General features: G+C 49.2%; 10 protein-coding genes across 10 annotated transcripts; 5 read left to right on the forward strand and 5 right to left on the reverse strand.

The window, feature by feature from the left end:
- Positions 1-115: 115 nt before the first annotated feature.
- Positions 116-3,092, forward strand: N7516_010316 (oxysterol-binding protein related protein OSH3; the record flags this gene model as incomplete). Its single annotated transcript, XM_057223035.1, has 2 exons — positions 116-201; positions 249-3,092. The coding sequence occupies exons 1-2, from the start codon at positions 166-168 to the stop codon at positions 3,090-3,092; spliced, it is 2,880 nt and encodes a 959-aa protein (XP_057070256.1). The 5' UTR covers positions 116-165.
- Positions 3,093-3,577: 485 nt separating this feature from the next.
- On the reverse strand, positions 3,578-5,214 carry N7516_010317 (IFRD domain-containing protein; the record flags this gene model as incomplete). Its single annotated transcript, XM_057223036.1, has 2 exons — positions 3,578-4,844; positions 5,024-5,214. 2 exons carry the CDS (start codon positions 5,212-5,214, stop codon positions 3,578-3,580), a joined length of 1,458 nt encoding a protein of 485 aa, XP_057070257.1.
- Positions 5,215-5,935: 721 nt separating this feature from the next.
- Positions 5,936-7,302, reverse strand: N7516_010318 (exosome non-catalytic core subunit RRP4; the record flags this gene model as incomplete). Its single annotated transcript, XM_057223037.1, is given in 3 exon segments — positions 5,936-6,835; positions 6,849-6,897; positions 6,998-7,302. 3 exon segments carry the CDS (start codon positions 7,300-7,302, stop codon positions 5,936-5,938), a joined length of 1,254 nt encoding a protein of 417 aa, XP_057070258.1.
- Positions 7,303-8,680: 1,378 nt separating this feature from the next.
- N7516_010319 (uncharacterized protein) lies at positions 8,681-9,160 on the forward strand (the record flags this gene model as incomplete). Its single annotated transcript, XM_057223038.1, has 3 exons — positions 8,681-8,780; positions 8,844-8,950; positions 9,014-9,160. The coding sequence occupies 3 exons, from the start codon at positions 8,681-8,683 to the stop codon at positions 9,158-9,160; spliced, it is 354 nt and encodes a 117-aa protein (XP_057070259.1).
- A 250-nt stretch (positions 9,161-9,410) lies between these two features.
- Positions 9,411-12,193, reverse strand: N7516_010320 (polysaccharide lyase family 26 protein; the record flags this gene model as incomplete). The annotated part of the gene is made up of 2 exons (XM_057223039.1): positions 9,411-9,821; positions 9,878-12,193. The coding sequence occupies 2 exons, from the start codon at positions 12,191-12,193 to the stop codon at positions 9,411-9,413; spliced, it is 2,727 nt and encodes a 908-aa protein (XP_057070260.1).
- A 646-nt stretch (positions 12,194-12,839) lies between these two features.
- N7516_010321 (uncharacterized protein) lies at positions 12,840-13,742 on the reverse strand (the record flags this gene model as incomplete). The annotated part of the gene is made up of 1 exon (XM_057223040.1): positions 12,840-13,742. One exon carries the CDS (start codon positions 13,740-13,742, stop codon positions 12,840-12,842), a length of 903 nt encoding a protein of 300 aa, XP_057070261.1.
- Positions 13,743-17,024: 3,282 nt separating this feature from the next.
- On the reverse strand, positions 17,025-18,141 carry N7516_010322 (uncharacterized protein; the record flags this gene model as incomplete). The annotated part of the gene is made up of 3 exons (XM_057223041.1): positions 17,025-17,814; positions 17,874-17,990; positions 18,047-18,141. 3 exons carry the CDS (start codon positions 18,139-18,141, stop codon positions 17,025-17,027), a joined length of 1,002 nt encoding a protein of 333 aa, XP_057070262.1.
- A 221-nt stretch (positions 18,142-18,362) lies between these two features.
- On the forward strand, positions 18,363-19,470 carry N7516_010323 (putative RNA binding protein Rnp24; the record flags this gene model as incomplete). Its single annotated transcript, XM_057223042.1, has 3 exons — positions 18,363-18,380; positions 18,407-18,845; positions 18,896-19,470. 3 exons carry the CDS (start codon positions 18,363-18,365, stop codon positions 19,468-19,470), a joined length of 1,032 nt encoding a protein of 343 aa, XP_057070263.1.
- Positions 19,471-20,352: 882 nt separating this feature from the next.
- N7516_010324 (uncharacterized protein) lies at positions 20,353-22,316 on the forward strand (the record flags this gene model as incomplete). Its single annotated transcript, XM_057223043.1, has 3 exons — positions 20,353-20,966; positions 21,021-21,849; positions 21,879-22,316. 3 exons carry the CDS (start codon positions 20,353-20,355, stop codon positions 22,314-22,316), a joined length of 1,881 nt encoding a protein of 626 aa, XP_057070264.1.
- A 986-nt stretch (positions 22,317-23,302) lies between these two features.
- On the forward strand, positions 23,303-26,080 carry N7516_010325 (ZZ type zinc finger domain protein; the record flags this gene model as incomplete). Its single annotated transcript, XM_057223044.1, has 4 exons — positions 23,303-23,434; positions 23,610-24,519; positions 24,577-24,788; positions 24,842-26,080. 4 exons carry the CDS (start codon positions 23,303-23,305, stop codon positions 26,078-26,080), a joined length of 2,493 nt encoding a protein of 830 aa, XP_057070265.1.
- Positions 26,081-26,096: the final 16 nt, after the last annotated feature.

Consider the following 26,096-nt stretch of genomic DNA (forward strand, 5'->3'; position numbering starts at 1 on the left):
AGTATTTGATCGTATTCCTCGTATTTCCTTTCGATTAAAAGCTGCCCTTCCCGAATGGTCCTGTGACATCTTGTGGCTTATCCCCCGCATCGCCACGTTCAGCCGCAGCCGCAGTCGGACCGCGACGGACACATTGTGGTTCTTGCAACCCCTCAGTGCGCAATTATGGCGGCCATGGAAGAGCTGGAGATTCACAGCAAGGTAGGGGTTGTTACAGCAAAAGGCTTGGTCTCAACTAATCTCTCTAGTCGTACTTTGTACGTTGGATCAATGTCAGCGCCAACCACACCATCTCTTGGAGTATTCAACCTCATAAGAAGTCCGTCAACTTTGGTATCTTCAAACACCCAGGCCAATCCTCTGCTCTGAGCACCCATGTTCCTGCCTCCGATTCCCAGAGCACCGATTCTACCGAGAACCTCCCCGCAACGGCGACGACTGCCGGCGCACGACCACAATCTGCTGTCATCGAGAAGCTGACGGGAATTGGGCTCAAAACAATCAAATGGACGGGCAAGTGTGAGGCAGACAAGATTACCCAGGGGACCTACGATGTGCCGTTCAGCGAAGGGGGCAACTACGCCCTCGTTTTCGATAACACATTCTCCAAACAAATCTCTAAGACCTTGACACTGGTTCTCCTCACCTATCCGACCGGGCTCCAGCCAAATAGTTCCGCATCGACTACCACGCGATTTCAACCAGGGGCATCGACTGAGTCACTGCCGCAGTCTAAGACCCGCCGACGAGGCAACAGCCGAGCCACGCTCAACTCGCAGCACGCCGACGTGTCGAACCAAAGTATCCACACGGGACTGCTGCAGAAGCGGCGACGAAAGCGTCACCAGGGCTGGGCACGACGGTTCTTTTCGCTGGATTTTACTTCGTGCACGCTATCGTATTATCATGACCGCAACTCGTCCGCACTGCGAGGTGCGATCCCGCTCTCGCTAGCGGCCGTTGCGACCAACGAAAAGTCCCGTGAGATCTCTATTGATTCCGGTACTGAGATCTGGCATCTGCGTGCTAATAACGAGCATGAATTTGGTGCGTGGAAGAGTGCCCTCCAGAGAGCTTCCTCCAAGGAGGCTTCCAAGGATAAAAACAATGATGGTCTAGCTGCCCCTCCGGAGCTGCGGCTGTACGCTCCATCACAGCCCTCCCCGGCGGAGGAGAGTGAATGGACTCGCGTGGAGAGCCTTGTCGGCCATATTTCCGGGTCGCGAGATGCGATACGCCGGCTTGCCAAGGATACAGATCCCAAATATCTTGCCTCACCCCTCCCAACTCCTATCGACCGGCCTCGTTCGCGTGGCCGATCCCCTAGTCCCCAGCGCAGTACCCATGAGACTACTCCCAGTGAGGCGGAGACCAAACGGCCATTCTGGAAGCGGAAGACAAGTGGACCGTCGAATCCCAGCAGCAAGCGACCACCGGCCATGACAACGAACTCTAGTTCCTCGCAGCTTGCGGTACCTGCCACTGACGGCAAGGGGAAGCCTGCCAGTGTCACTAGTCACGTAGACAGCATGGATGAGATCCATGATAATTTGATGGCGGTACTACGTGATCTTGACAATGCGGTCTCTGAGTTCTCCACGCTGATTACCGAGAGCAAGGAGCGACGGCATCCGCCTCGGCCATCTATGGTTCCCCGGCGGAGCATGGAGTCTGACATGTCACAAGAATTCTTTGATGCAACAGATGGAGGTGGTGACAAGTCTCCCCTCCTGACCATCCAGGACAGCGACGACGAAGGGCCTGAAGAGGACCGGCCTGCCTCTGCTGCCGAGGAAGTTGAGGACGACGCCCCCTCTGATAGCGACGGTGAATCCGACGCGGCAGCAACTCGTCAGGAAAGCAGCAGCGCATCGGGCCTGTTCCCAGTCAGACCCAAATCGCTGAGCCCGCTGCCTCTGGACCCAATAAAACGCCGCGCGAATATCATCGCCCCAACAGTCTTGCCCCCAAGCTTGATTGGGTTCTTGCGCAAGAACGTCGGAAAGGACTTATCTACGATTTCGATGCCGGTCTCCGCCAACGAACCCATGTCTCTCCTGCAACGCGCCGCCGAGGTCCTAGAGTACTCAAATCTGCTTGACCAGGCCACCCAATCCAAAGACCCGATCGAGCGCCTGATATACGTAACCGCCTTCGCAGTATCCTCTCTCTCAAGCAACCGCGTCCGCGAACGCTCCATCCGCAAACCATTCAATCCAATGCTCGGCGAGACCTATGAGCTCGTCCGCGAAGACCGAGGCTTCCGCTTCATCGCAGAGAAAGTCTCACACCGACCGGTACAACTAGCCTACCAAGCCGACAGCAAAGAATGGAGCATCTCGCAATCGCCGATGCCTAGCCAGAAATTCTGGGGCAAATCCGCCGAGATCACAACCGAAGGTCGCGTTCGCATTACCCTACACAGCACCGGCGACCGCTACAGCTTCACGCCCGCAACATCCTTCCTACGCAACATCATCGCAGGCGAGAAATACGTTGAGCCCGTCGGCGAGCTAGCCGTCATAAACGAGTCCACCGGCCACCGCTCCATCTCAACCTTCAAAGCCGGCGGCATGTTCTCCGGTCGCAGCGAGGAAGTCTCCACCCGCACCGTCGACGCAAACAATAACCCCGTACCCCTCGGCTTATCCGGCTCCTGGCCCTCCTCGCTGACTCTCACCCGCGACGGTAACCCCACCGGTACCACGATCTGGACTGCCGGCTCGCTCGTCCCCTCCGCGCCAAAGCACTACGGTCTCACGTCCTTTGCGGTCGCGCTGAATGAAATCACCCCGATCGAGGATAATCATTTGCCTGTGACGGACTCCCGTCTGCGCCCTGACCAGCGCGCGCTGGAAAACGGTGACCTCGACCACGCGGAGGAGGTTAAGGTGCAGCTTGAAGAGGGACAACGTGCACGCAGGCGCGAGATGGAAAATACCGGGGAGAGTTGGACTCCGCGCTGGTTTACGCGGGTTAGTAATGACTCTGATGGGGAGGTTGCTTGGCGACTTAAGGGTGGGAAGGATGGATATTGGGAGGAGAGGGCTAGGGGGAGCTGGTCTAATGTTGTGCCTGTGTTTGAGGATTAGAGGGGTTAGACTGGAGGGTTGTTGATGTTGGTTGACCTTTTCTTGGAGACTATCTACTGGTTATATTCTATTGGACATGCACCAAGATCTTACGGGAGAGATGATGGGACCTTAGTTATGTGGGTGAGATGTTTTGGGCAGGACCTTCTTCACTTTATATAAAGATAAATACGGACTTTTCTCTTAAGACTATTGTTCACTTGAACGGTTTATTGAATATCGTAAGTACATTGGGTGCTTAATGCCCAGTATCATTTCGTTAGGTACAAAGTTGGATGAAAAACAAGGCAAGTGGATAGAGACAAAATATACACGAAAGCAGAAAAACCGAGAAATATCAAAGGAAAGAAGTTGAAATCTTTCAAATGGCGTAAAACCCTAAGCTATCATCGTCGAATCCATGTCGAAGATATCTCATGCCTCCCTTTATTCATCATTCAATAGCTAAGTCATCACCGATATGAGTATACAAGGGAGGTACTTATTTACTCATCCTCATCATCGGATTGGTAAGTAGTCCAGCGACGCGAGTTGCGCATCTTGGCTGCCTTGCGTGCACTCTGGCGATCCGCCGAGCCGTGACCCTGGTTTGCCATGCGCATCATGACAGGGAGACTGTTGAGAACGGAACGGTTACCCTGGAAGTAGTGCTCGGAAAAGCCGCCCTGCAGGATGCGGCGCAAAGCATTGAGTCGCACCCACTTCCACCAGCGGTCGATAGTCATGAGTCCGTGGCGGCCAATCTTGACGGTGAGAGTGCTACCGTAGTGGCGGTTGGTGTTCTGGTCGATGGCGGTGTTGTAGCGAGGACCGCGGCGTGGGTTCTCGACAGTGGTGAGGATCGAGGCAAAGTTGCTGTGGAGTGATTTCTTGTCGCGCTTGCTGATCTGCTTGCCGTGGATGGTGGCCAATTGCTGAAGTTGGCTCTCCAGCTCGGGAGTGTTGTGGTAGGCGTTGTATCGCTTCACAAGCTTGGGATCGGATGTGGGATAGTTCTCATGCTCATGCTCGTCGCTTTCGTCGTTTGACTCTACGCTCTCCTCGTCTTCGTCGTCCTCTTGGGGGCCGTAGCTCTTCTCATAGAGTAGGGCGATGTTCTCACCTGCTGCGATCTGCACGTTGGAATCAGAACTATCGAGCTGATCCATGAAGATCTGGATTGCTTCCTCGCTTTCTTCTTCGAAGTCGTTGACTTCGGTGACGAGGAATCCCCACTGCTGGAGCGCGGCGGTTACAATGGTGGGGTCGTCTGCGGCATCGATGGATTGGCCGTCAGAGGCGATGATGTCCAGGAGGAAACCCATCTGTTCAAGCATGCCATCTTCACCGGCACCCCCGAAGATAGTGCATGCGCCGAGGCAGTGAATAGCGGCTACCTTGACAAGAGGGGAGGCGGAGTCACGGATGGTACGGGTGAGCAAGGGCTCGGTGTTTTCGTAAACGGTGTTGTCGAAAGCTGAGATGACAAGCAACTCGATAGCGCGCAAGCCAAGAGTTGCTTCACGCACACTGACCTCGGTGCGGACACTTCGCTCAAATGCCGCCAGTAGGTCTGGAACGGCGCCGTTGATTTCTTCCACTGTATAGTGGTATTTGGTCAGGCGGCAGAATGCTTGCAGGGCCTCCTCACGGCCTTGGACACTGCTGCGCTTGCGATCGAGAATTTCTTGAATACGCTCGCCGAGTTCTTGTTCCCAATCGGGATTATCTTGTTCGGGGTGCTCATCGTCGAGAGATCCGATACTGCCGATGCTATCCCAACTTGGTTAGTGCGTTGATTGGAAAACATGCCGACATCATTGGTGACATCATCCCGCCACGGGAGTGGGGAACATGTGAAGATACAAGAAAAGAAAGAAAAAAAAAAAAAGAAAAGAGAAAAGAGAAAAACACAAAGGACAAAAAAGCTGCAAAGTGTTATATGTTCTTACCTCATAGATGTCTCATCAGAGAGGAAACCCGAGTCTTCTTCGTCTGAAGGAGCTCTGCTGGCATTGCGGGAGCCCTGGCGCGAGGTCTGCTTCGAATTGGTGGGGGAGTTGGTGCGGGATGCTTCACGGGATGCTGCCTTGCGCGAGACGGTCTTGCCACTCTCGAAGATCTGACGACGTAGATCGGGCATCTTGGCTATGGGATGATGGGAAGAAAGTTCTTTGAAAAAGATGGAGTAGATTGGGGAACCCAGTACGGGAGGTAAGTAGTAGAAAGGATCAAGTCAAGAAAAAGGTTGTTTTTAACCTATGGGTACTGGACAATAGTCGAGAATTAGAAGAGAAAGAAGTAAGTAATTGGGCATGTTCTCAAAATGGATATTTCGAGTATATTAAGAAGAGAGAGAAGGGAGAGAGAAGAGAAGAATGAACAATACGAAGTAGATGGGTTGACTCGTGACTGCGTATGTAAGCCTATCAGATGGCTACAACGTAGCCCTGGGGGTATTGTTCCAGTATTTTATTGTCTATTGTCTATTGTCTATTGCCTATTGCCTATTGTGGCTATTGTTCTATTGAACTATTGAACTATTGTCTATTGAACTATGTTCTAATCATTTCTCTTCGAGTCATTGTTCATGTCTTACAAAAATACAGCTACCTGGTTGGGTAGATCCTGATCCCACGGGCCCTGATAATTGGTTTATATCACATTGGTATACAACATTGTACTAACAAGACCTGTGAACTGGATTCTCCCAACTACCTGGAGTATATTATAGACAAGTTAATAGTGTCATCTGGAATCTCAGGCCGTGTGGTATGAACATGGACTTTGACATTACGCCAACTAAGTGTTCCCTTTTATCTCTGAGGGGTATCATTATCATACATTCGAGCAGTTAGAACCCATTACAGCTGCTGCTTCACCAACTCGAGGATCTGTTGGGCCTTGGCGCCCTCCAAATACTCACGACCTTCCTGTCGCCATTCATCTTCTTCGTCTTCATCGTCCCCAATCTCCAAATCCACCTCCAGGCTAGCATTGTAGGTCGCCATAACCGTAGCTTCATCCACACGCACTCCGCTGTGTACCAAAACTCGAATACACTGTGCCAACCGTGCAATCTCCCGACGGGTCTGCGGTGAGATATCGTCGTTCTGGCTAGAGTAGATTGAACTCGACACCATCTCTTCCATGCGTGTAATGGAAACATTCTCCGCAGTTGAGGATGCGCCACCTTCCCCTTCGGTATTCTTGTAGATAAAGATGTAGCCATTCACTCCAAGGACAATATCCACTGCATCACCACCATTGGTAGCGGGAACGGTCCACACCTGTCGACGAGCCCGCACCACACCGCCAGTACCAGAACCTCCAGGAGCAGCCAACGCGCTGCCTGAGGCCGACTTCCCAACACCACCCTTAACGCTGGAGCTGGACGCTCCGCTGCCGCCGGTTCCTGTAACGGCAAGGAACACACCGTTGCGTAGTTTCCCGTACTTCAAGGACCGTGTGTGTAGTGACGCCGACCCATCCTGGTGCACGCTCTGCACTTCGGCAACTACAAGATCGCCTTCGCTGAAAAATGATCGGATCTGGAGTTCGTCGGCGCTTGTTCGTCGACGCAAAATACCACCGGGAAGGTTGATCGCGGAAAGAGGAAGCTGGGCAAGTAGCGGTGCGGCGACATCGACCTTCCAACGTCGTGATTGCACTTCAACAATGCGACCAACGACGAGGTCTCCAATCTCGGGGGGTATAGCGGGCGCGCAGAGGGTGAACGGAGAGTAGCTTATTTGTCTTTTGAACTGTACCGGCAACGGTAGCAATGATAGATGTCGAGAGCGGGTTCATATAGGTGCCGTGACCTCTGTAGATTGTTAGTATTGAGAGAAAAAAAAATGACGATATGAGCCCCGCGCGTTTTTTTTTTTTTTTTTTTTTTGCGCGGTCTTCAAGGTTGCACCAACCTCATCCATTGCGGATCATCTGTGACCACTTCTCCTGGTGTGACAACTCCTGCGCCAATATTCGAGTTTCCTTGTAAACGAGGTCGCTTGTGAGGCCGAGAGATGCCAGTCATTTCAATGTCCTCCTCGGAGTCCATGGAGATGTCGTCATCCGAGTCAACTTCATAGGGACGGGCGTCCTCTACCACTGGAGGAAGAATAGTAATTGCCATTGCAAAGGGTGTGTTGTCTGTGATTGCAGTTGCAGTTGACTTCAGAATGGGAGTGGAGGCATCCCGATGGGTTGCCCGACAGAAGAAAATCATGGTCACGTGGTAACTCCACTATAGCCATGGACGGCAGGTTAATAGGCTGCCACTACGCCATACAGTAGAGAGGCAGCTTAGAACTACAATAGCTGCAACGGCTCCTATGAGATTTGAGGATTGCTGGGAAAGGGAAAAAAAACATGGTGAGAAAACCCTTATCATCTATGTTTTGACGGTAGACTCACTGAATGAGCCTTTTTAGATCCTCGATATCCATCTATCAGCCATTTACTCTTCTATCTACATAACATGTCCTCTTGTATGGCTTTCCCTTTCTGTTTTAGTACTTAACCTTGCTTTTTGATAAGTAAAACCATCTCAGTGGAACATATTCCAGAGTTCAGGTTCCTTTGCCACCGGAAGGTATGCCCACGGAGAGATATCAAGTCCTTTGTATAGTCAACCACGGATCTCCAAGTGAGAAAGCGAATTATAACGAAGCACGCCAGATTACCAACCCACTGTCTGTATGTAGTTGTATCAGATGATGTGTCTTCGGATGTCATTGGGTGCCAATCGCTAGCTTTAGCTCTAGCTCTAGCTATATTATAGCTATATATATATATATTATATATATATATATATATATGCATACACATGCACATGCACACGTAGCACCGCAATGTAGAGAGACCATGAAATAAGAAACTACTCGCATACTCAAATCTGAGAGATGTCCTCCCCACTCAACGATTTCCAAACCCTTCTCGATTCACAGGTCGGGAGACTACCAAGACGATCGTGGCCTGTATCCCGAGGTATGTAGTATATCCTTGTCATCACCCCAGCGCAGTCCACATCATGCAGTTCAACTAAATGGAAAACGCAAAGGTCCGTCAAAGAAACGGAATATACCGATCAACTCCTTACGCTTCCAGGGAGCTGCGTGGGCCACTGCGGGTGGTGGTATGTGTGCGACACTGCATGGAGCCTATAAGATCTTTCGGAATTTCCGTGGATTCAGATATATCTGACAGTATCGCCATTGCTAACCACCCATGAGGATGATGATTTTCAGCTTGTTGTAATAACAAATTGCCTAAATGTCAAGGGCTATGACTTTCACATGTATTATTGCTGTGAGCTGATAAGTAGCCTGTGTATAGGATAGGTCAACTAGTAAGAGATGGTGGCGCGGATCAACGTCACCACGAAGTGTTTGCCTTGGGTCAATTATTTTGATTTCTTGAATTGATTTCTTGAATCGAAATATCGATTGATCGGCTGATACTTCGTATTCAGCCAGTTCATTACCGTTGACATCAGGATGAACCTAATCCCCAGAGTATATTTTCGCTTTAAAAACACCTGTCGTTCGAGATTTTGAAACAAAATGAATTAAGCCTTATAATAATTCTCAAGGAAATAACCCAATATGCAACGATATATCGTGAGGTCCTCTACCTCTTACGCCCCTAGGCTGACTCGAGCTTTCGCACAAAAGGTCCAGTCCAGAAATGATGGTGATCAGAAATGTACGACCAGCATATCTATTTCTATTGGGATAGTCTGGAAAGCAGCTTACAATCCAACCCTAGTTAATATCGGTGCGGCATTCCCAGATGACTTCGAGGACTCGCCTTTGAAGTCCCAGATCCTTGAGAGGCGAAACCGGAATCGGGGGATCGACGACTCTTATAACCCGGTTCGTATATGATCGGACATTTCACATATAATATCGTGACACCACTGACGAGTCGATTATCAGACAATGGATGAGATCATTGAAAGTCTCCGAGGAAAACCGCCTCCTGAGAATGCGAAGACAGCTAAGTCCGCGCAGACAGCTAAGTCCGCGCAGACGAAGCGGGATCCTGTCCGAGAGGAGAGAGAGCCTGAGATTGATGAAATGTGATGTTTTGCCATTAATCAGTAATTTGAATATCATGTTTGTTATATAGGAGTAACTCGTGGTCTCTATGTGTTTATTTATACCTACTGAAACAGGTGAATCTCTAATCCAATTTATGATATCGCCTACTACATGGTAAAAGCTAGCATCAAACAGAAATGTTACAAATCCAATTACTGTGGATTCGGGCGTCAACATAATACTTGTATATTCGATGCTACATGCAGGCTCGAAGCTCCTATACCATCAAAGCTCATGATTGATAGTCATCAAGCGAATCCGAAATATAGGCCAAATTCTGAATAACAGCCAGACCGTACTGGGCGATATCGTTAGTCCCAAGCCAAGCAGCCTCATCAACGGGCACTAAAACACCGTCTCCGTCCACATGCGTGATGTTCCAGGGGGCATCCGGCAATAGCCCATCGCTAGCATAAAAGTCCTTCCAGGCCCGCAGCGCAAGCGTTTTGTTCTTAGTCTCATACGCCGCGTACGCTGCCAGCCTTGAATGCGCCTGGAGAAGACTTATTTTGCTGAAGCTCACTCCATATCGGTCCTTCTGCTCCGACGCTGAGGCATGGTAGTAGTAGCAGTAGTCCAACCACGCTTGCTTGAATCCTTTGGGTATATCATCCGCCAAATATGCGATGGCTTCGGAAACAACCTCGGGAAGACCGAAGACTGCGTTCAGATGTGATATAGACACGTTCCCCTGGTTACCCGGGTCGGAAGGGGAGGGCCCAATGTCCAGGTCACAGGGTCGTACAGCCCGGAGCCGGTCACAAATCCGTTGGTCAGATTTGCTATTGCTGAGATCGTGTTGTTCAACTTTGTCCTAGCCTCTTCCCATCTCGAACCTCGACGTTCCCATTCAATTAGCCACCCTGCAGCGAGACTCGACCAATCGGTTCCAAGACCAAAGGAGATCGTCGAATTTGGACTGGGTTCCCAGCCATCTGTGCGAACTTTTCTCTGAGGATCAAGCTTCCCGTAGGTCTTATCGGTGTCAAGCAATTCTTCCAGTAACTCCCCGACGCGCTCGTCTCCTCCCGAGAGGTAGAAGAAGTATTTTCGGTATTGCGGCTGAGAGATGCGAGCCTGTTTCGCGCTATCACTCCAGTGCTGCACACCGTGCCGTGTGCCCAGACCCTTCCAGTCACCAATGTGGTACACATCGACTTCACCTGTGTGCCTGGTCAGGGCCTCGGCAAATCGGTACGCATCTTTGCTGCCAGTGCGGAGGAAGTAAAGCCAGAAGAAGAGATCTGGTGACAGCTCTGAATTGTCCCAGGCATAACCACCAACGTCGTATCGCCAGGTGTGTCGGTCGGTGTCATATGTGTGCATGAAATCACCGTAGTCCAAGAAGCCATACCAGCGACGCTGCTCAATTTGGCCCTTGTAGAAGTCAAAAATGAAATGGAGCCGATCTTCCAGAGTAGCTGCAGCGGGACTGGCGACTCCTGGCAACGCCCAGTACTCGCCGAGGGCTTGCGTTTCATAGATATATTTCGGCTCTGCGACCAACACCGGGGGATCATTCATGTACGCAGTGAGCGATGCAAGCTTTTCACTTGTTGGCGTTTGGTCAAACGCGAACAAGTATACTTCACTAGTTCGAGCAATTCCATATGGCGTATCAAAGCCGGGTTCCCAGTCCTCGTAGGTAATCTCGAGAGCGTCCAATTGATCTTCATATCCATCCTGGCCTAAGCCATCGTGGAAGGGTCGCATATCCAATGGGTCAGCAGCGGGGCTATATAACCACAAAGTGAGTTCACCTGTATCGGAGGCAGCATTGGAAATGTCAAGTCCAACAGGGTACCGCTTCCAGAAATCCCGTAGACCGACGGCGAGACCTCCTTGTGTAGCACCTCCTAGATAAGCCAGGCCTTCAGCACGGGTTCCGCTGGGAATTTTGACCCATGACTGGCCAGCCTTGGTCCTCTTTTTAAGGCCAAAACCATCGGCCGTGAGCTGAGAAAGACTGTAGTCTGCCCACGTTGGAATCCACTTTAGCCGAGTGGTGACCCTGGTGTCCCAAGTCTCTGTGTCTGCCAGTTTCTTGCCCGCAAATTGCGCAGCCCTAATTTCTTCGCCAGGGTCTCTCCGCAGTCCAGTTATTCCCTGAACTGCCTCGTTGAAGATGCCGCCATCCACACCGGCGAACCTGATGTGCCGGTCGTAGTATTCCTGGCCTTTCAATGGGACATCGAATCGAATACCGAGGCCGGTGACGAAATCCTTCTCGCCTCCATCAAAAACGATGCTATGCAGTACTTTGATAGTGGCAGAGTTGGCGTAAAGGTAGAATCTAACAACGAATGGCAGCCACGAATCGTGATCGGGACCATCGGTGACTGTATGATTTCCACGAACAGTTACAAGCGTGCGAGCCGATGTATGATTTACAAAGACCTCGTTGATATTGCCATCAAAATTGGAATATTGGATGGGAGAATTTGTTCGGTTGTCAAAATTATCCGGCACCGAGTCCTGAGATTGGAGCACAAGTCTTCCGTTTGCACCGATAATCTTGCCACCCTTTGTCTTGATATTGCTAATAATGGTGTTCCCTCCTTTAGGAAATGAGACGGTGATCTCGCCCGTGTTGACGGTAAGCGCGTCGGAACTATCTGTTACAACGATAGGGCTCTGTGATGCACTGGATTCTGACGGCGAAGACGAGTTGTTGACACAGCCCAGTGAAGTTGCAGTAACGGTATATTGGTCATAGATTTGGTTTGATTCGGCAATGGCATGCGCTGTCCATTTGAGGGAACCGTCGGCCCAGTAGCCAGTTGCCCAAGATTGCAATTCTGATTTGTCTTCAGTATCGCCAGTCAGACTGAAGATAGTCTCTTGGGGCTGATATTTGCCTTGCGGCCATGGCAGACCAAAAGTTACACCAGCATGGTACGTTGGTTTTTCACCAAGCCAGTGAGCAGTTGCGGAAGATGAGGTGCAGTTGGATGCTACGGCATGATGGCTTAGATGTCCAACAAGAACCAGAAAGCCAACGCCAAGTTTCAACATGGTTGAAATTGAAACATTCGCGTGTTCTTAGTTTTGCAAAGGCGAACGGCCCTTTTTAAATCCATTTTGACGCAATCTGCTAGAGCTATGAGCATACTAGCGCTGCTCTTGGCGGGTTACAACCATGAGAGGAGTCAAGAGGACATGGCACCTTGGCATAAAATACCCTATCATGTTCTTAAGCAACTCTCCTTATGGTACAAACATACTTCCCTACCAAAAATGATTGGTGGCAAGGTGAAATCAATTTCACCGAGGAAAGTGTCGTCCGGGTCATATTGGCCCATAATCTGCAACACTTGGGACTTGCAGTCGGGCATCTCGGCGTAAGCAACCCCGAAGTATTTTCGGTGCAGGAAATTGGTTTCTCCGTGCGCAAAGGGGGAAAATCCCGGGACTTCAACGAGAGAAAGTCCTAGTTAGGGCGTGTTGATGTTGATGTACAGAGTAAGTTATGAGCACACCGATTGGTGCCTCCTTGCAACTTCCCCCCTAGGTTCCTCTTCAAGAAGTGCCCAGGTGGAATACTCTCTCCATAGAACTACGTACATCGGGATATATACTTGTTGTAGCCTACATATCGATTTGGCGAGGGGTCAAAGTAAATAAAATCATCCATACATCCATTATGTGGCCTTACGCCCTGTCAGAAAATACAAAGCAACATAGTACCAGATAATACAAGAGGCGGTAGCAGTCGTGTCCGTTTGATATTAGCTCCCTCACCAGTCTGTGGAGATTCCGGTGCTTGTGAAGTCGGGCTCGAACCAGATTGAGTACTAGTAGTACTACTCGGAGAGCTTTCATATTCCACAACCTGGTTGTCAGTCCAGTAGCCTAGTTTCTCGCATTCGGACCGATACAAATCGAAGACTTCCCGTAGATCGTCGTTTTTAATGGTGATACATTGTCTGCAGCCATCAAGTCGTCTTAAGACAGGAAGCGTACAGAAGCACTCGGCGGCCGTTCGGTTGAGTAATACGTTCCCGTGAAAATCATACCCCTCCGCGAGTACACTCGTCTGAGTTGGTGTCGGGAAAATGTCTAGGTCGACCAGATCACATTCCGTAATTTGTCCATGGATTACACCGCAGATCTCACAATCGCGATTGTAGTCCGGTGCTTTAGTCGCCGGCGGCATGGATGATAGAGTCGTAGAAGGAGAGGAGAGGGTTGAGTTGGCAAAATACCCAAATGCCTTACAGTCCTCATGATAATACCTTGCAACATCGTTCTGGTTGGCTATCGGGGTCTCCGACTCAGAAGCTGAGCGGGCACAGACTTCACAGTCTGAGAGTGAGTTGATAGCTTTAGTGCAGAAGCATCGCGCTTCGTTGTATGTCGCAATCCGAGCCGTCGAGGGCCCATTTCCGAATGGAGCGTATTCCCGACCAGAGAGATTGCGTTCGATGGGGAGATGTTGGAACTCGTGCCAATCCGTGTCGAGATCAGGAAGCGAGCATGATGATAAAAGCGAGGAAATTGGACCACACTGCTGGGAACACTGCCCTCGGACAACGGGGATGGAAAATAAAATCAACCAAAACATACTCTGAGCGTTGGCTGACAAGCCGAAGATTTGTTTCGAACTGGGGAATGGAAAAGCGAGTACTCCGTATAAACGAGAGTGAAAAAAGAAGGAAAGAAAGAAAGAAAGAAAGGGAGACGAGATTGATTTGATAAATAGGTCAAGATCATCCCGAGGTCTGGGCGAACCTTTTGGCAATTGGATTTCTATTCGTTCTTGGCCAACGATGTTTTGATGGGAATCTCGTATTCCTATGTCGATCTGTATATCCCCCACTCGCTTTGAGGTACTGGTTCGTATTTTTTAGAAGTGATATCCTCGTTTGCGTTGAATATCAGTTGAAGCTACCACAAGAATGCGATAATTAGTACCTAAACTTCGCGATCAGATATCGTGTACATTGGCTGGCAAGCAGAAGCTCCCGGAAGAATAGACCAAGCCCACCAACGACCTCAGGCTGAGTATCGTTGAAAAACCTGTAGCTGTTCGCCCATGCCAGCTTCGCCTCAAACACCTCGTCTTCGATCTTGCCTGTTTTGCTGCCCACCTTTGGCCGTTCGGAGCGGATATCGACGAGATATTCGGTATGTTGCAGGGTTAGTCTCCAGGTAAAACGACGCCCGCCGAATGTGAAGCACCCGTAGTGCCAATTCGGTATCGCCGTCTGATTTCTCCTTAATTACGCTTCCGTAGCTGGTTATGTGATCCAAAGTACGGCCGCTAAATTCTGGCGAGCTGGGCCAATGCGAGTTGTGATGTATGGCTGGTAGTCCTCGTTGTTTTGGCAGCCTTAGGCCTTTATTGTAGTGCCTCAGGCATAAACTCCCCAGCCAGAATACTTAGGGACGTGCTCAGTTTTACTTAGTGATCAAAAAGCGGCAAGAGGTGTGCACTAATACAGAAAGTATCTGGTACATAACTATACTAACTATTAGCTACATAAGAAGATTAGAGATCTATACACAATGACAATGTTATTGAAAAGGGCTTTAATTAATTTGGTATCAATATCGGTAAGATGTACTGAAAGGGAATCTTGAAGTTCAATGTTCTAACTATGTGGATCTCACTTATACCCACACCATACCTTAGTGCCTTTGTTTGGAAGCTCTAGGGTTCGATAAAATGGTTATTACCCGGTTCTTGCCAAGCAACCCAACCCCCCTGCGGGTGTTGGGTTACCACACACTAATACAAACTCTTGCCTAATACAAATTTTAAAGAACGCATCAAATGTTTTTGTATTTTTCCTACCACACAACGCCTAATAAAATCAGGTAAAAATATAAGAAAAAAGTTAAATAGTAGGTTCATCATCCATAGGCGGTATCCATAGTATAAAACGGGGTCCTGGTGTCGGTATGTCCTCTGCAATTGCTTGCTTCCGACCCTACTTTTTCAACCGCCTGTCTTCTTGGGCCTGCTCCTTTGATTCACGCGCCCGGATCATTCGATTTACATTACCGGCGGTTAGGGGGCCCCCTAAATTGATCTACCGTTTGGTAATCCGGGTATCCCGGTGGACTTTATAGCGTAGAAGAGTAGTATTATCCTTAGCAAGCTAGGTAGTAAGCTCTGCCGAAATCCGCGTACTTCGATATAATAGCCTTACTCGGTATCGAATAGCTATATAAAGCTCGCTATCTAGCAATTCTATATCTACCTCTAATTTACGAGTACTCTCGTTTATACGAGAGATATCGCGGGGTAGTGAATTAGTAATAGAGCTAGGAAAATCTATCTCTAATCCGTCATCTTTACTAAAGATAACTAGATTATCACTATAATCCACTTCTTTTTAAGCGGATTAAGCACTATTATATAGTTAAATAGGGAAATGCTATAATAAACAAATCCCGACTTAATTACTCTAGTTATAAGGGTATTACGGACGGAAACAATCTTCCGGAAAAAGTCCGTTTTACGGTCTACCGAACCACCCTATTAAATAATAGTATTATTATTCGATTAGTAGTAATATTTTAAAGTAAGAAAAGGCTTACTATCTAGCGGTTAGTATAGATAGGTTATATAGGGTATAAAATAGTAGGGAATAATGCCATTTTCCGCTATAAAGGCAATAAATTCCGGGTTCCGGTAGGAACTATAGTTATCTATTAACAAAAGCCGTTTACTACCCCGAGTAGTCCGGTCTTTCGTAGCTAAATTAAAGGCCTTAAGCTATTAAATAGTAGTTTAATCGGTAATATAGCTATTAGGCGTAGTTACTAGGATATAATCCGTAGGAAGGTTGGTATCTTTATACTAATTCTCTATATAAAATTTACCCCGAACTAGGAACTAAGGTACTATCTTCTAACCGTCGGTAGTAATATATTCAATACCGGTAATACCTTCCGTAATACCTCTATTTAGTGAATATAGATTCTAGCTTTTTAAAACGACCTTTTAAGGCTTTCCTTAGCTAATTTGGAAGCTAGTTTCGTTAAAGTTATAGATATCCCGTGGCCTTAGTTAATTGCTCTTAATATACTAGTTTAAATGTTTATACTAAGTAGTAAGATAACTAAGATCTTCGGCCTCTATTCTCTTCTTTTCCTTTAGTTTTTGTTTTATAAAATAAAGGTTGTGGATAGGTAGGATGCGTTTTAAAAACCGGTATACCTAGTTCTTATCTACCGGCGAACGCGACGCGTCTTCGCGTAGAATCATCGAATTTGCACACCCTTCTATCATCTTAGCGGTAGGCGGAGAGCAAGTATCATCTAGTATAGTGATCTAGCTAATTAATGCTTGCTCTTGATCCGAATTTAAGACTGAATTGGTGGCATAGCGCGTCGAACGAGAACCCCGACCGTGAATGCGGTTGTAGAACTAGGTGTAGGGAACGCCGAATTCTCGCGCTAATAGTGCTATTTTTGGTTTTTTTCTAGTATGCCATGTAGATAGGGCATTTGCCAATGATCTCTCCAAATCTAGGTTTTTTTCAGGCATATTTGTAGGGTATAAAATGGTAGTAAAAATGGTGGGTAGTGTAAAATTTGTATTAGGCAAGAGTTTGTATTAGTGTGTGGTAACCCAACACCCGCAGGGGGTTGGGTTGCTTGGCAAGAACCGGGTACATACAACATATGAGGTATCCTCCAGGCACACCATACAAAATATACCCAACTTCAGAATGTATTTTATTACCTAGATATCTCATGGAGACACATACATGTATTCATACTATATTTTGAAATTGAAAATACGAATTATCCGTTCATATCATTTGAAACCGATGAATCAAACCAACGCCAGTATTAATACACAAAAAATGAATTCCCTTTATAAAGCAACCGCTCAAGGCTTTTTGGCCACTTTGCTTGGGTTGGAAGTAGGCTCTTCCTTCTTCTTTTTCGACCGGCTGCTACCACCCTTGGGTCTATAACCAGTGTCCTCTTCACGCTTGCGCTTGTTCTTAGGAGTAGGCTGGACCTCTGTCCCATCCTCATCATACATGTCCTCATCCTTGCGTTGAGCAGGCGCTCGCTTGGAAGATCGCTGATTGGAAGGTCGTGATGCAGACTTTTCAGAAGCAATCTCATTATCTTGAAGGGTTTGCGGTTGGTTGCGACGCAGCCAGTTGTATACCGATGCAGGATTCCGCATAGTAAGATCCCGCTCACGCTCCGCAAACGTGGGACGATCTGGAATTCGTGCAAGTTGGGTAGCAGCCGCCTCATCGCCTAGCTTGGCATCCAAGGCGAGATAGTACTCAGTCTCATGCTCGGGCGTAAAGTATCCAAGTTGGCGTTCACAATCGTTGTCGGGCTTCTTTTCAACAGCGTCTGTCGTGGTGTGATGGGTCTGTGACAGGGTGCTATACTGCTGGGCAGGTGCAAACGCCTTGTTTCGTTTGATGTTGTCTTCAATGATACGGTAAGCACTTGTGTCAATGCTACCAGCAGTCAAGCCAGCTTTGGCTTCCTTCCATGCTTGTTTTGCTAGTGTTGCATCGTTGATCAAAGGTACAATTTCCTGCTTGGCCGTAGGTAGCAAGGGAGGGTCGGTTGGCATGCTCAGATCGAATCGCACGTCGGGAGAAACATGTAAGCTTTCGTTGAACTCAAGGAGAACCTCTAGCAATTGACTAGTATCAAAGCATTAGCAATTATTCATACAGGGGGTGGGGATTTGTAAGTCCCATACTCGTTTTGTTCCTGAATGCGCTTGGACAGGTCCTCTATGCGCAATTCTTCCCTGATCAAACTCTCACTCTCTCGACTTCCTAGCTCAAATCTGACTTTCAGCTTGGCATATTTCTTCCTAGACAGAAAAGAGAAGTCAGCATTGTCCGATCGGATGATTGTGAGGACTCGTACTTGAATGACCGGACTGATTGCTTTGCAGGAGCCGGTGCAGCAGTTGGTGCATTTGGCAAGCTTTCGGTAACACGGTTGTCATCTGGTTCTGCCATGGTGTTATGACGGGGAGAAGTTCAGAAGAGATGAAGGGGATGTGGTCACCCTGCGCGTTCGTGCCAAGAAGCGGATCGGGCTGCGTGGGAGGCGGGTCCTGGCCGCCGTAAAAAAAAATTAAATTATTTTGCTTTGATTCCCTGTGACCCGAAAGAATCTCAGACTTTTGATTGACTATTATTATTATAGTGGTCAACACACTATTTACACTTGTCGCATCATGTCGGAACTCACCGAAGTCAGTCAAAGAAGCGCAAGCTGCAGGATGGTCCTGAGCTTGAAATCGATGTTGCTGCACCCGAGCCAGTCTCAAAAAAGGCCCTGCGCAAAGCGAAAAAGAACAAAGGAGGCGATGCAGGTGATGATGAAAAACCCAAGTCTAGCAAGTCCAGCAAACCCGAATCCAAAGAAGCTGAAACAGAGGGGAAGCGGTCCCAATATGGTATCTGGATTGGAAACCTATCGTTCACTGTGACCAGAGAAGAGCTGCGCATGTTCTTCACCGTCAACTCCGACATCTCCGAGTCCGATATCACGCGAATTCATCTCCCCAAGGGCCCTGAAAGATTTGGGAGGTCACAGAACAGAGGCTTTGCTTATGTCGACTTCACCGACAAGAAGTCTTTGCAAGAAGCAATCGGCCTAAGCGAGCAGCTCATGACCGGCCGCCGCGTGCTCATCAAGGATGCAAACAACTTTGCAGGTCGCCCGGAGAAATCCGAAACCCAAGAGAATGCTGCGGGTGCAGCCAAGTCTGGCCATCCCCCTCCAAGCGAATTTTCGTCGGCAACCTGAGCTTCGATGTGACCAAGGAAAACCTCGAAGAAAACTTCGGCAAATGCGGGACTGTTACCAACGTGCATATGGCGACTTTCCAAGATACCGGAAAATGCAAGGGTTATGCGTGGGTGGAGTTTGAAGAACTTGCTGCCGCAGAAGCAGCGGTGAGAGGATTCATGTTGGTCAAGGAGGATGACGGTGAAGAGGATTCCTCCGACAGTGATTCCGACTCAGCATCCGAGACGAAGAAGAAGTCGAAGAAGCTAAAGCCTCGGATGCAAAGGGTTTGGGTGAACCAGCTTATGGGCCGTCGTATGCGAATGGAATTTGCCGAAGATGCGTCTACACGATACAAGAAGCGCTTTGGAAAGGATGCCGAGAAGAAGGATGAACCGGCTATTACCGAAGTCGATGGCGAATCACGAGAAAGACCCCGACACAAGAAGAGACGTGAATCCATCGATGACTCTCGCTACTCCAAGGAAACCGTCCAGAAGCTCAGTGGTGCCATTGTCGAGGGTCAAGGTCAGAAGACCACGTTTGACTAAGTCACTTATCTGCGGTTCGTGGAGTATCATCTGCGGTCTTTCTACAGGGCCATTCAATCATCTCATACACAATATAAATCAGTGAAATTCTGATACCTGTCAATGATCTGCCTGCAATCGAAGTGGCATTGGATCAAACTCCGACCGTGGTCTACCCTGTGACTCAAACGTGACCTTTGGGTGATAATTTCCAATATTTGTACGATCTCTCAGATATCCATGATCATCGAGTCCATTACTCGGTGGCACATCTTGCAGTGGAATGCGCAAAAAAAGAAACGCATGTATACTTCCGGATATCACAATATCCCGGCCTGCATAATAGGGCGCAACCTCTCGAATTTACCAAAAATCAAACAAAAGACTTTCACACAACCTTCATATTTTATATTCTAAGCCTTCTATAGATGTCAAATATTTAGCTTGCCAGGCACTAACCAAATCAAGTAACCTTTTTAAGACAGCAATTCTAGGCCCCCATCAAGGCAGAAACAGCCTCACCGCCTGGACTAGGCCCGATCAGGCCTGACGTCTCCCGCGATGTCATGCCCTTCCTCTGTACTCGAGTCTCTCTGTACTTCTTCTCATCTCTCTTGGGCTGCATCTCCTTTCTTCTTCCCCCTTGCTCTTTCTCTTCTTTCTCTTCACTTTTGGTTATAATTCTTGCACAAGGTGTCCTTTTGTTTCTTCTAGCCTGTCTTGGTATTTTGATATTTTTTGATTTCATTTGCTATTCCACTGGTTTATCGTCCTTCAACGCCCACTGTTTTCACCATACTCCATTCTCTAAGCCAACCCGGTCCCGATAATCACCAAGTCAAGCGTGTGTCAATATAAAACATCTACGCCTCCCCCAAGTGATTAATCCCTTGCGTCTTCAACATGGCTCCTCTTCGACGTCATATCGGGGCTAGCCGCAGAAAGAGACGGGAGGAGGATGGTGAAGAAGAGGGTTCAATGGCTGGTGACATAGGAGACGACTCCTTGAGTGAAGGCTCGGTCGACAGTCACCAAGAGGACGAAGATGCAGACGGAGAAGTCAGCGAGGAGAGCGAGGACGAGGTTTCTACGTTGGATAAGGCGGGCAAGGTCAACGGTCGTGGGGTGGACAAATCTACACGGAGTAGCTCTGTATCGCCGGGAAAACGAGAACTCAAGACAACTGTTTCAGATACAGAGGCAATGTTGAACGGCCTGAAGATCTCAGACGGTGCGGGCGACGCTGCGGAGGTTCAATTCGATGACCTCGAGGAACAACAAGAGGCTAACCCTGGAAGAACGCCTTCCGCTCCTCCAACCGAGCCAAATCGAAACAATTTGGCTTCCAGAAAGCGCCGCGAGAATGACAAGTATGTCAAGGAACGAGAGCAGAACCCAGCCTTCGTTCCCACTCGCGGCAGCTTTTTCCTTCATGACAAGCGATCCACTGACAATGGTCACCGGCTCAAGAGCAAGTCTCGCCCCTACGGCCTGATCGTAGACGGCAGCTCTCGCAAGTATGTTACTTTCCATTCCATCCCCCAGTCGTGTTTCTTACTAACGTGATTCAGGTCTTCCAAGCCCGATGCCAGCGGAGGGCAGTGGGCACACGATCTCCACGATACCGTGGCTGGCGAGGATCGACCTACAGCAAAGCGCCCAACATCATCCGCGATGCCTAATACTGGCGCATCCGTCCCCACCGCCCCTAGATCTTCCCCGCCCAACCGGTCCTTTTCTAACACAACGTTGGTTGGAAATGTACCTGTCGTTGTTTCCTTGCCCGGCATGGCCAATCCAATTCATTTTTCTTCCGTGCCCAAGAGACTCCACACCCGGCTACCTCAGCACCGACCCCCCTTGCGGCGCGACAAGCCTGTACGAATTTCTCTTCCCAGCCAACCGCCCCGATACATATTCCCCTCCGTTGAACGTTCCTTTATCTTTATCCCCCGCGCGTTGCGGCCGAACCAAGTCTCTCGTGGTCGAGGTGGTCGTGGTGGCGGCTGGTACAGTGGACGACGTCCTAGCTACTACCCCAACTCCTCTTATACGCCTAGCGTTGTCAGCCGTCGATCTTCATTTGGCATGCCTTCTCAGGACGGGTGGCCGTCACCTGCTGGGTCTGTCTACTCCAGACCTATAATTCCCACCGACCCCAAGCCCGTTGTTCGTCTTCCTCCTCCACCTCGTCCGCCTGTCGGGATCCCACCATTTGGGCCTGCAATGGCTATGTCCCTCCCTCACCCGGCCTATCGCGAAAGCCGCCCCGCCCCGATCCCCATACATCAACCTCGTCCTCAAAAGACGGTCTCCGTTGCGGACATTGAAAGTCCAGCGACTTTCCCGTTCGCTTTCAACCCGCCTCAACCCCAGCATGAGCAGCCTTTCCACCACCAAGTCCCTCTTCCAGGCCATGGCCCACCCAGCCAGAATTCGGCCACTCCGCTTTCCCAGATTCCGGAGCGGGCGATTCACGCACCCCCTTCCAACCTTACAATTATCCTCAGTCTGGCTTCTACCCTCCGAGCTATCCTTCGGGCATGTATTACCCGCCTTCGGGCCCCGATTATGCGGGTTACAATGGCCCCGTTGGGCCCGGAGCTTCTGTGCCAAATTTCCCGGGCCAGCAAGCAATGCCCTATTTAGCTGGGGAGCAGCCCCCTCCACCGGGTACTGTTGCTCATGAGTCTGGGGGCACCGTCTACTTTTATGATGCCAATAATATGTACGGAGGTCCCGCACCAGGACCAGGACCGGGATCGGGATCGGGCTCTGGGGGTGTGGTTGGCATGGGCGGAATGATGACACCGCCAGGCACGACCTTCTACTATCCTCAACAATCCGGTCAATATTATGGGCAGTGATGAATCCCTTTCTCTTTTCTTCTCTTTTCTCTTTTCTCTCTTCTCTTTTCTTCTCTTCTCATCACATCTTCAATTTCCACCAACTTCTTCCAATTCTCTCTCTTTGTTCTCGATTTCCTTTCAAATTTCCTTCACCTCTCTCTCTACAGGGGTCTATGATTCACTTTGCTTTTGCTTTTTCTTTTCCTTTCAAGCATCCACACATTCTCTAGCCAAGTTTTGCTCCTTTTTTTTTTTGTTCTCCCTTAATTTCTGTCCTAGTTTTGATTCATGGCCCTCTTGGATTTTGATGCATTTGAGCGTTTTTCCCTCCGCAATTTTCCCCATGTTTACTTCCAGACTTGGGGAATATCACGTCTTTGATTCTAGCCCTTCTCAGCCCAAACCCCCTCAATCTCCCTCCAATCGGGCGATCGAATTCCCGTTCTGCATTTAGTGCATGACATCATCTTTTCCTGTTTTTCGATTTTTGATGATATTTTGGTCCTCTCCCTCTCTCTGGAGGGGGGATTTGATGAAGAATTAAAAAAAAGCCAATATTGTAACTACTTTCTTAAGTCCAAAGCAGTCCACGATGTAGACAACTATGTTGTAGTTAACTAGGAGCATGTAGGTATGATAGTCACTGTATTTCTTGGCATTCTCTCCGGGTTTGAACACGTCATATAATATTATGTAATCCATCCTGAAAGGGAAATATCTCACCGCCTTCCCTGTCAGTTAGCAGCAGCTGACCGTTCTCTCCGCTTTTTCCCTTCAATTCGACGGGCGTTTTGTACAACTCCCCTCTTATTTTTCCTTGATTCTCTCCTCTACTTCTTTTCTTTTCCTTCATCATTAAAAAAAAATCATCATCATTTTATCTTCCAGCATTTCTTTCTGACTCGTAAAGTGCTGGTTTTGTCCTTTCCCATCCATCACCCTAGTACTGTTCTGTTGCCTTATCTCAACGGTGTATCCACCGGTGGACTTGCACATCGTCTACGATGACCACCCCATCTACTCCTTCTCATTCGGGCCCAGAGAATCTGGTTACCGTCAAAGTACTTTACAATGACAGTAACCGTCGCTTCAAGATGCCTCTCAGGGAGCTGAAGGCCCAGGTGTTTCCCCAGGTGGTAAGTCTCCACTCAAGCTCAAGCTTCGGATCTGTAGTCCGACTCCATTCCTTATCTTCAGCGATCATCAGATCATGTTTTATGTCCAAAATATTTTCTTCCAACCGTAAACAAAAGGATACATATTGTTTTTGTTTTTTCTTCTTCACAAGCTGATTTGACGCTTTCGGTTTAGCTTAGGAAACTGCTCGGGGTTCCGGCGGATGTCAACGTCATCCTTGAACGCTATTCCGACAGTGCTGGTTCTTACATTCGCTTAGATTGTGACAACATCGCAGTCTACAAACAACTCTACCGAGCTGCTAAGGCCAAGTCTAAACTCCGTATCAAGGTCACTACTCTTCCTTCCCAAAACACATCTGCACCATCACCAGTACCATCAGAACCCACTGTGCCGATGGAGTCAACCTACCACCCTCGTCACAGTTATCTCGAAACGGTCCTGAGTCCTCTACCACCTCCCAAAATCCTCCCTACTCTCCCTCTTATTGAGTCGACCCAAGTTCCTCATCTCACCGATGAGACAGAGTTGCCTCTCGGTCAACCTCACTACCGCACATTTGAGATGGACCAAGAAAAGCATCAGTTCCCGGTCATCTCTCACAGCTCGTCCAACGGGATGTTCTGCATTGACTGCAATCACTGTGGTCGTTCTATTGCAAATGCGCATTATCACTGCAGCATTTGCGAGAACGGAGACTATGACTTGTGTCTACAATGTGTCGGTGCCGGGGCATCTTGCCGCGGCGAAGGTCACTGGTTGATCAAGAGGACAGTTAAGGATGGTGTCGTCACAAACAGTACCACCGAGACTATTGCTCCTCGTGATCAATCAGCAGTGGAGTTCAACCCCATGCTGCCTACTCAGATTCAGCGCGAGGTGATTACCAAGCCGGTGGTCCACGTCCCCGAGTCGGTCCCTGAACCAGTCCCTGAGTCGATTCAGGAATCAATTCCAGAGTCAATCCAAGAGTCGATTCCAGAGTCCATCCAGGAGTCGATTCCAGAGCCAGTGGCCCCGCCGGCTTGTTTGGATGCAGCCATTCAGGGTGATGACAAGCCAATGTGCAATGGATGCTGCCGCGGTAAGTTTTCTCTTTCTCACTTTCATTTTCTCTCTTCTCTTTGCTCACAACAAACAGAAGCCGACGAAAGCAACCTTGTCCGCTGCAATGAATGCGAGGACTATGACCTTTGCCTTCGCTGCCTCCTCCGAAATAAGCATGGACACCACCCTGGCCACACCTTCCACCTGGGATCGGATCGAAACTTCTGCTTGAAGAATCTGATCACCTCTCGCTGTCTTCCTGGTCGGCAGTTCCGACACGCCGCGGTCTGTGACGGCTGTGACAAGGTATTTACTCGTTCCACCCACTCCGGAGGCTCTTGACTAATTTCTTTTTCTAGCGTATCGTTGGTGTTCGTCACAAGTGCTTAGCCTGCCCCGATTGGGACTTCTGCCCCGAATGCATTTTGACTGCTTCTCAGAGTCACCCGAGTCATCGGTTCGTGCAGGTTTACGATACTATTGGTGAACCTGCTCGGGAACATGAAATCCACTATGGCATCTTCTGTGACGGTCCTCTGTGCAAGAGCAAACCTGCCCAGAATTACATCAGCGGAGTTCGCTACAAGTGCGCTGTCTGTGATGACACCGACTTCTGTGCCAGCTGCGAGGCTCTTCCGACTGACCACCACAACCGCACTCATCCGCTGGTCAAATTCAACACTCCCGTCCGCAATGTGACTGTGAGCACCATAGGCGACGACGGCTTGAGTGGAGCAGTTGCCCTGGGTGACCAGGTTCATGCCCCTACTCGTCCCACTCGACCCGTTGACCAGGCCGAAGTTGAGGAGCAGGAACCCGTTGAGGTGGATGCTAGCAGCAAGGCTGTGGAGAAGGTTGAGCCTCAGCCATTCCTGAGCAAGCCCATTCCCGAGACCGATGACTCTGTTATGTCGGAATACAAGGCATTCTTTATCCGTGACACTATCACGGACGGTACAAAGATGGCTCCAAACACCACATTCCGCCAAACCTGGACCCTCTACAACCCTGGTCCTGCAGCGTGGCCCGTTGGCTGTGATGTGCGCTTCGTCGGTGGAGACAAGATGTTCAATGTCGATGTCTGCCACCCCTCTAGCGTCGAGTCGATTCGCGCCGCCATGGAAAGCAACAAATTGCTTGCCCCTGTGGAGCCAGGCGAGAGTGCTGACTTTACTGTCAACCTCCGCACCTCTCAGCACGAAGGCTCTGCTATCTCCTACTGGCGTCTGAAACTCCCCAACGGTGTGGCAATCGGTCATCGTCTGTGGTGTGATGTCGAGATACAGTCTACTTCTCTGGAAGAAGCCGGCACCAGCGAGACCTACCCTGCCGCGTCTGAAATTGCCGGCAGTGGCATGATCTTCCCCAAGCTGGAGAAGGAATCTCCGGGGTCAAGCACTCACCAATCCGAGACTCCTGCACCGCAGGCACCGAGCTTGTCGAATTCTTCGGAGGTGGATGTTCTAGAGGATGTTGAGAGCCTGACTCTGGACGATGCCTCCACTGATGCCGACACTGGCTTCCTGACTGACGAAGAATATGACGTTCTTGACGCCAGCGATCAGGAATATCTTGAGGCCAAGCAATCCGCAAACTGAAAAATGTTTGGGGAAA

Source organism: Penicillium verrucosum (assembly GCF_028828655.1).
Source record: "Penicillium verrucosum strain IBT 35672 chromosome Unknown utg000004l_segment0_segment0, whole genome shotgun sequence".
NCBI lineage: Eukaryota > Fungi > Ascomycota > Eurotiomycetes > Eurotiales > Aspergillaceae > Penicillium > Penicillium verrucosum.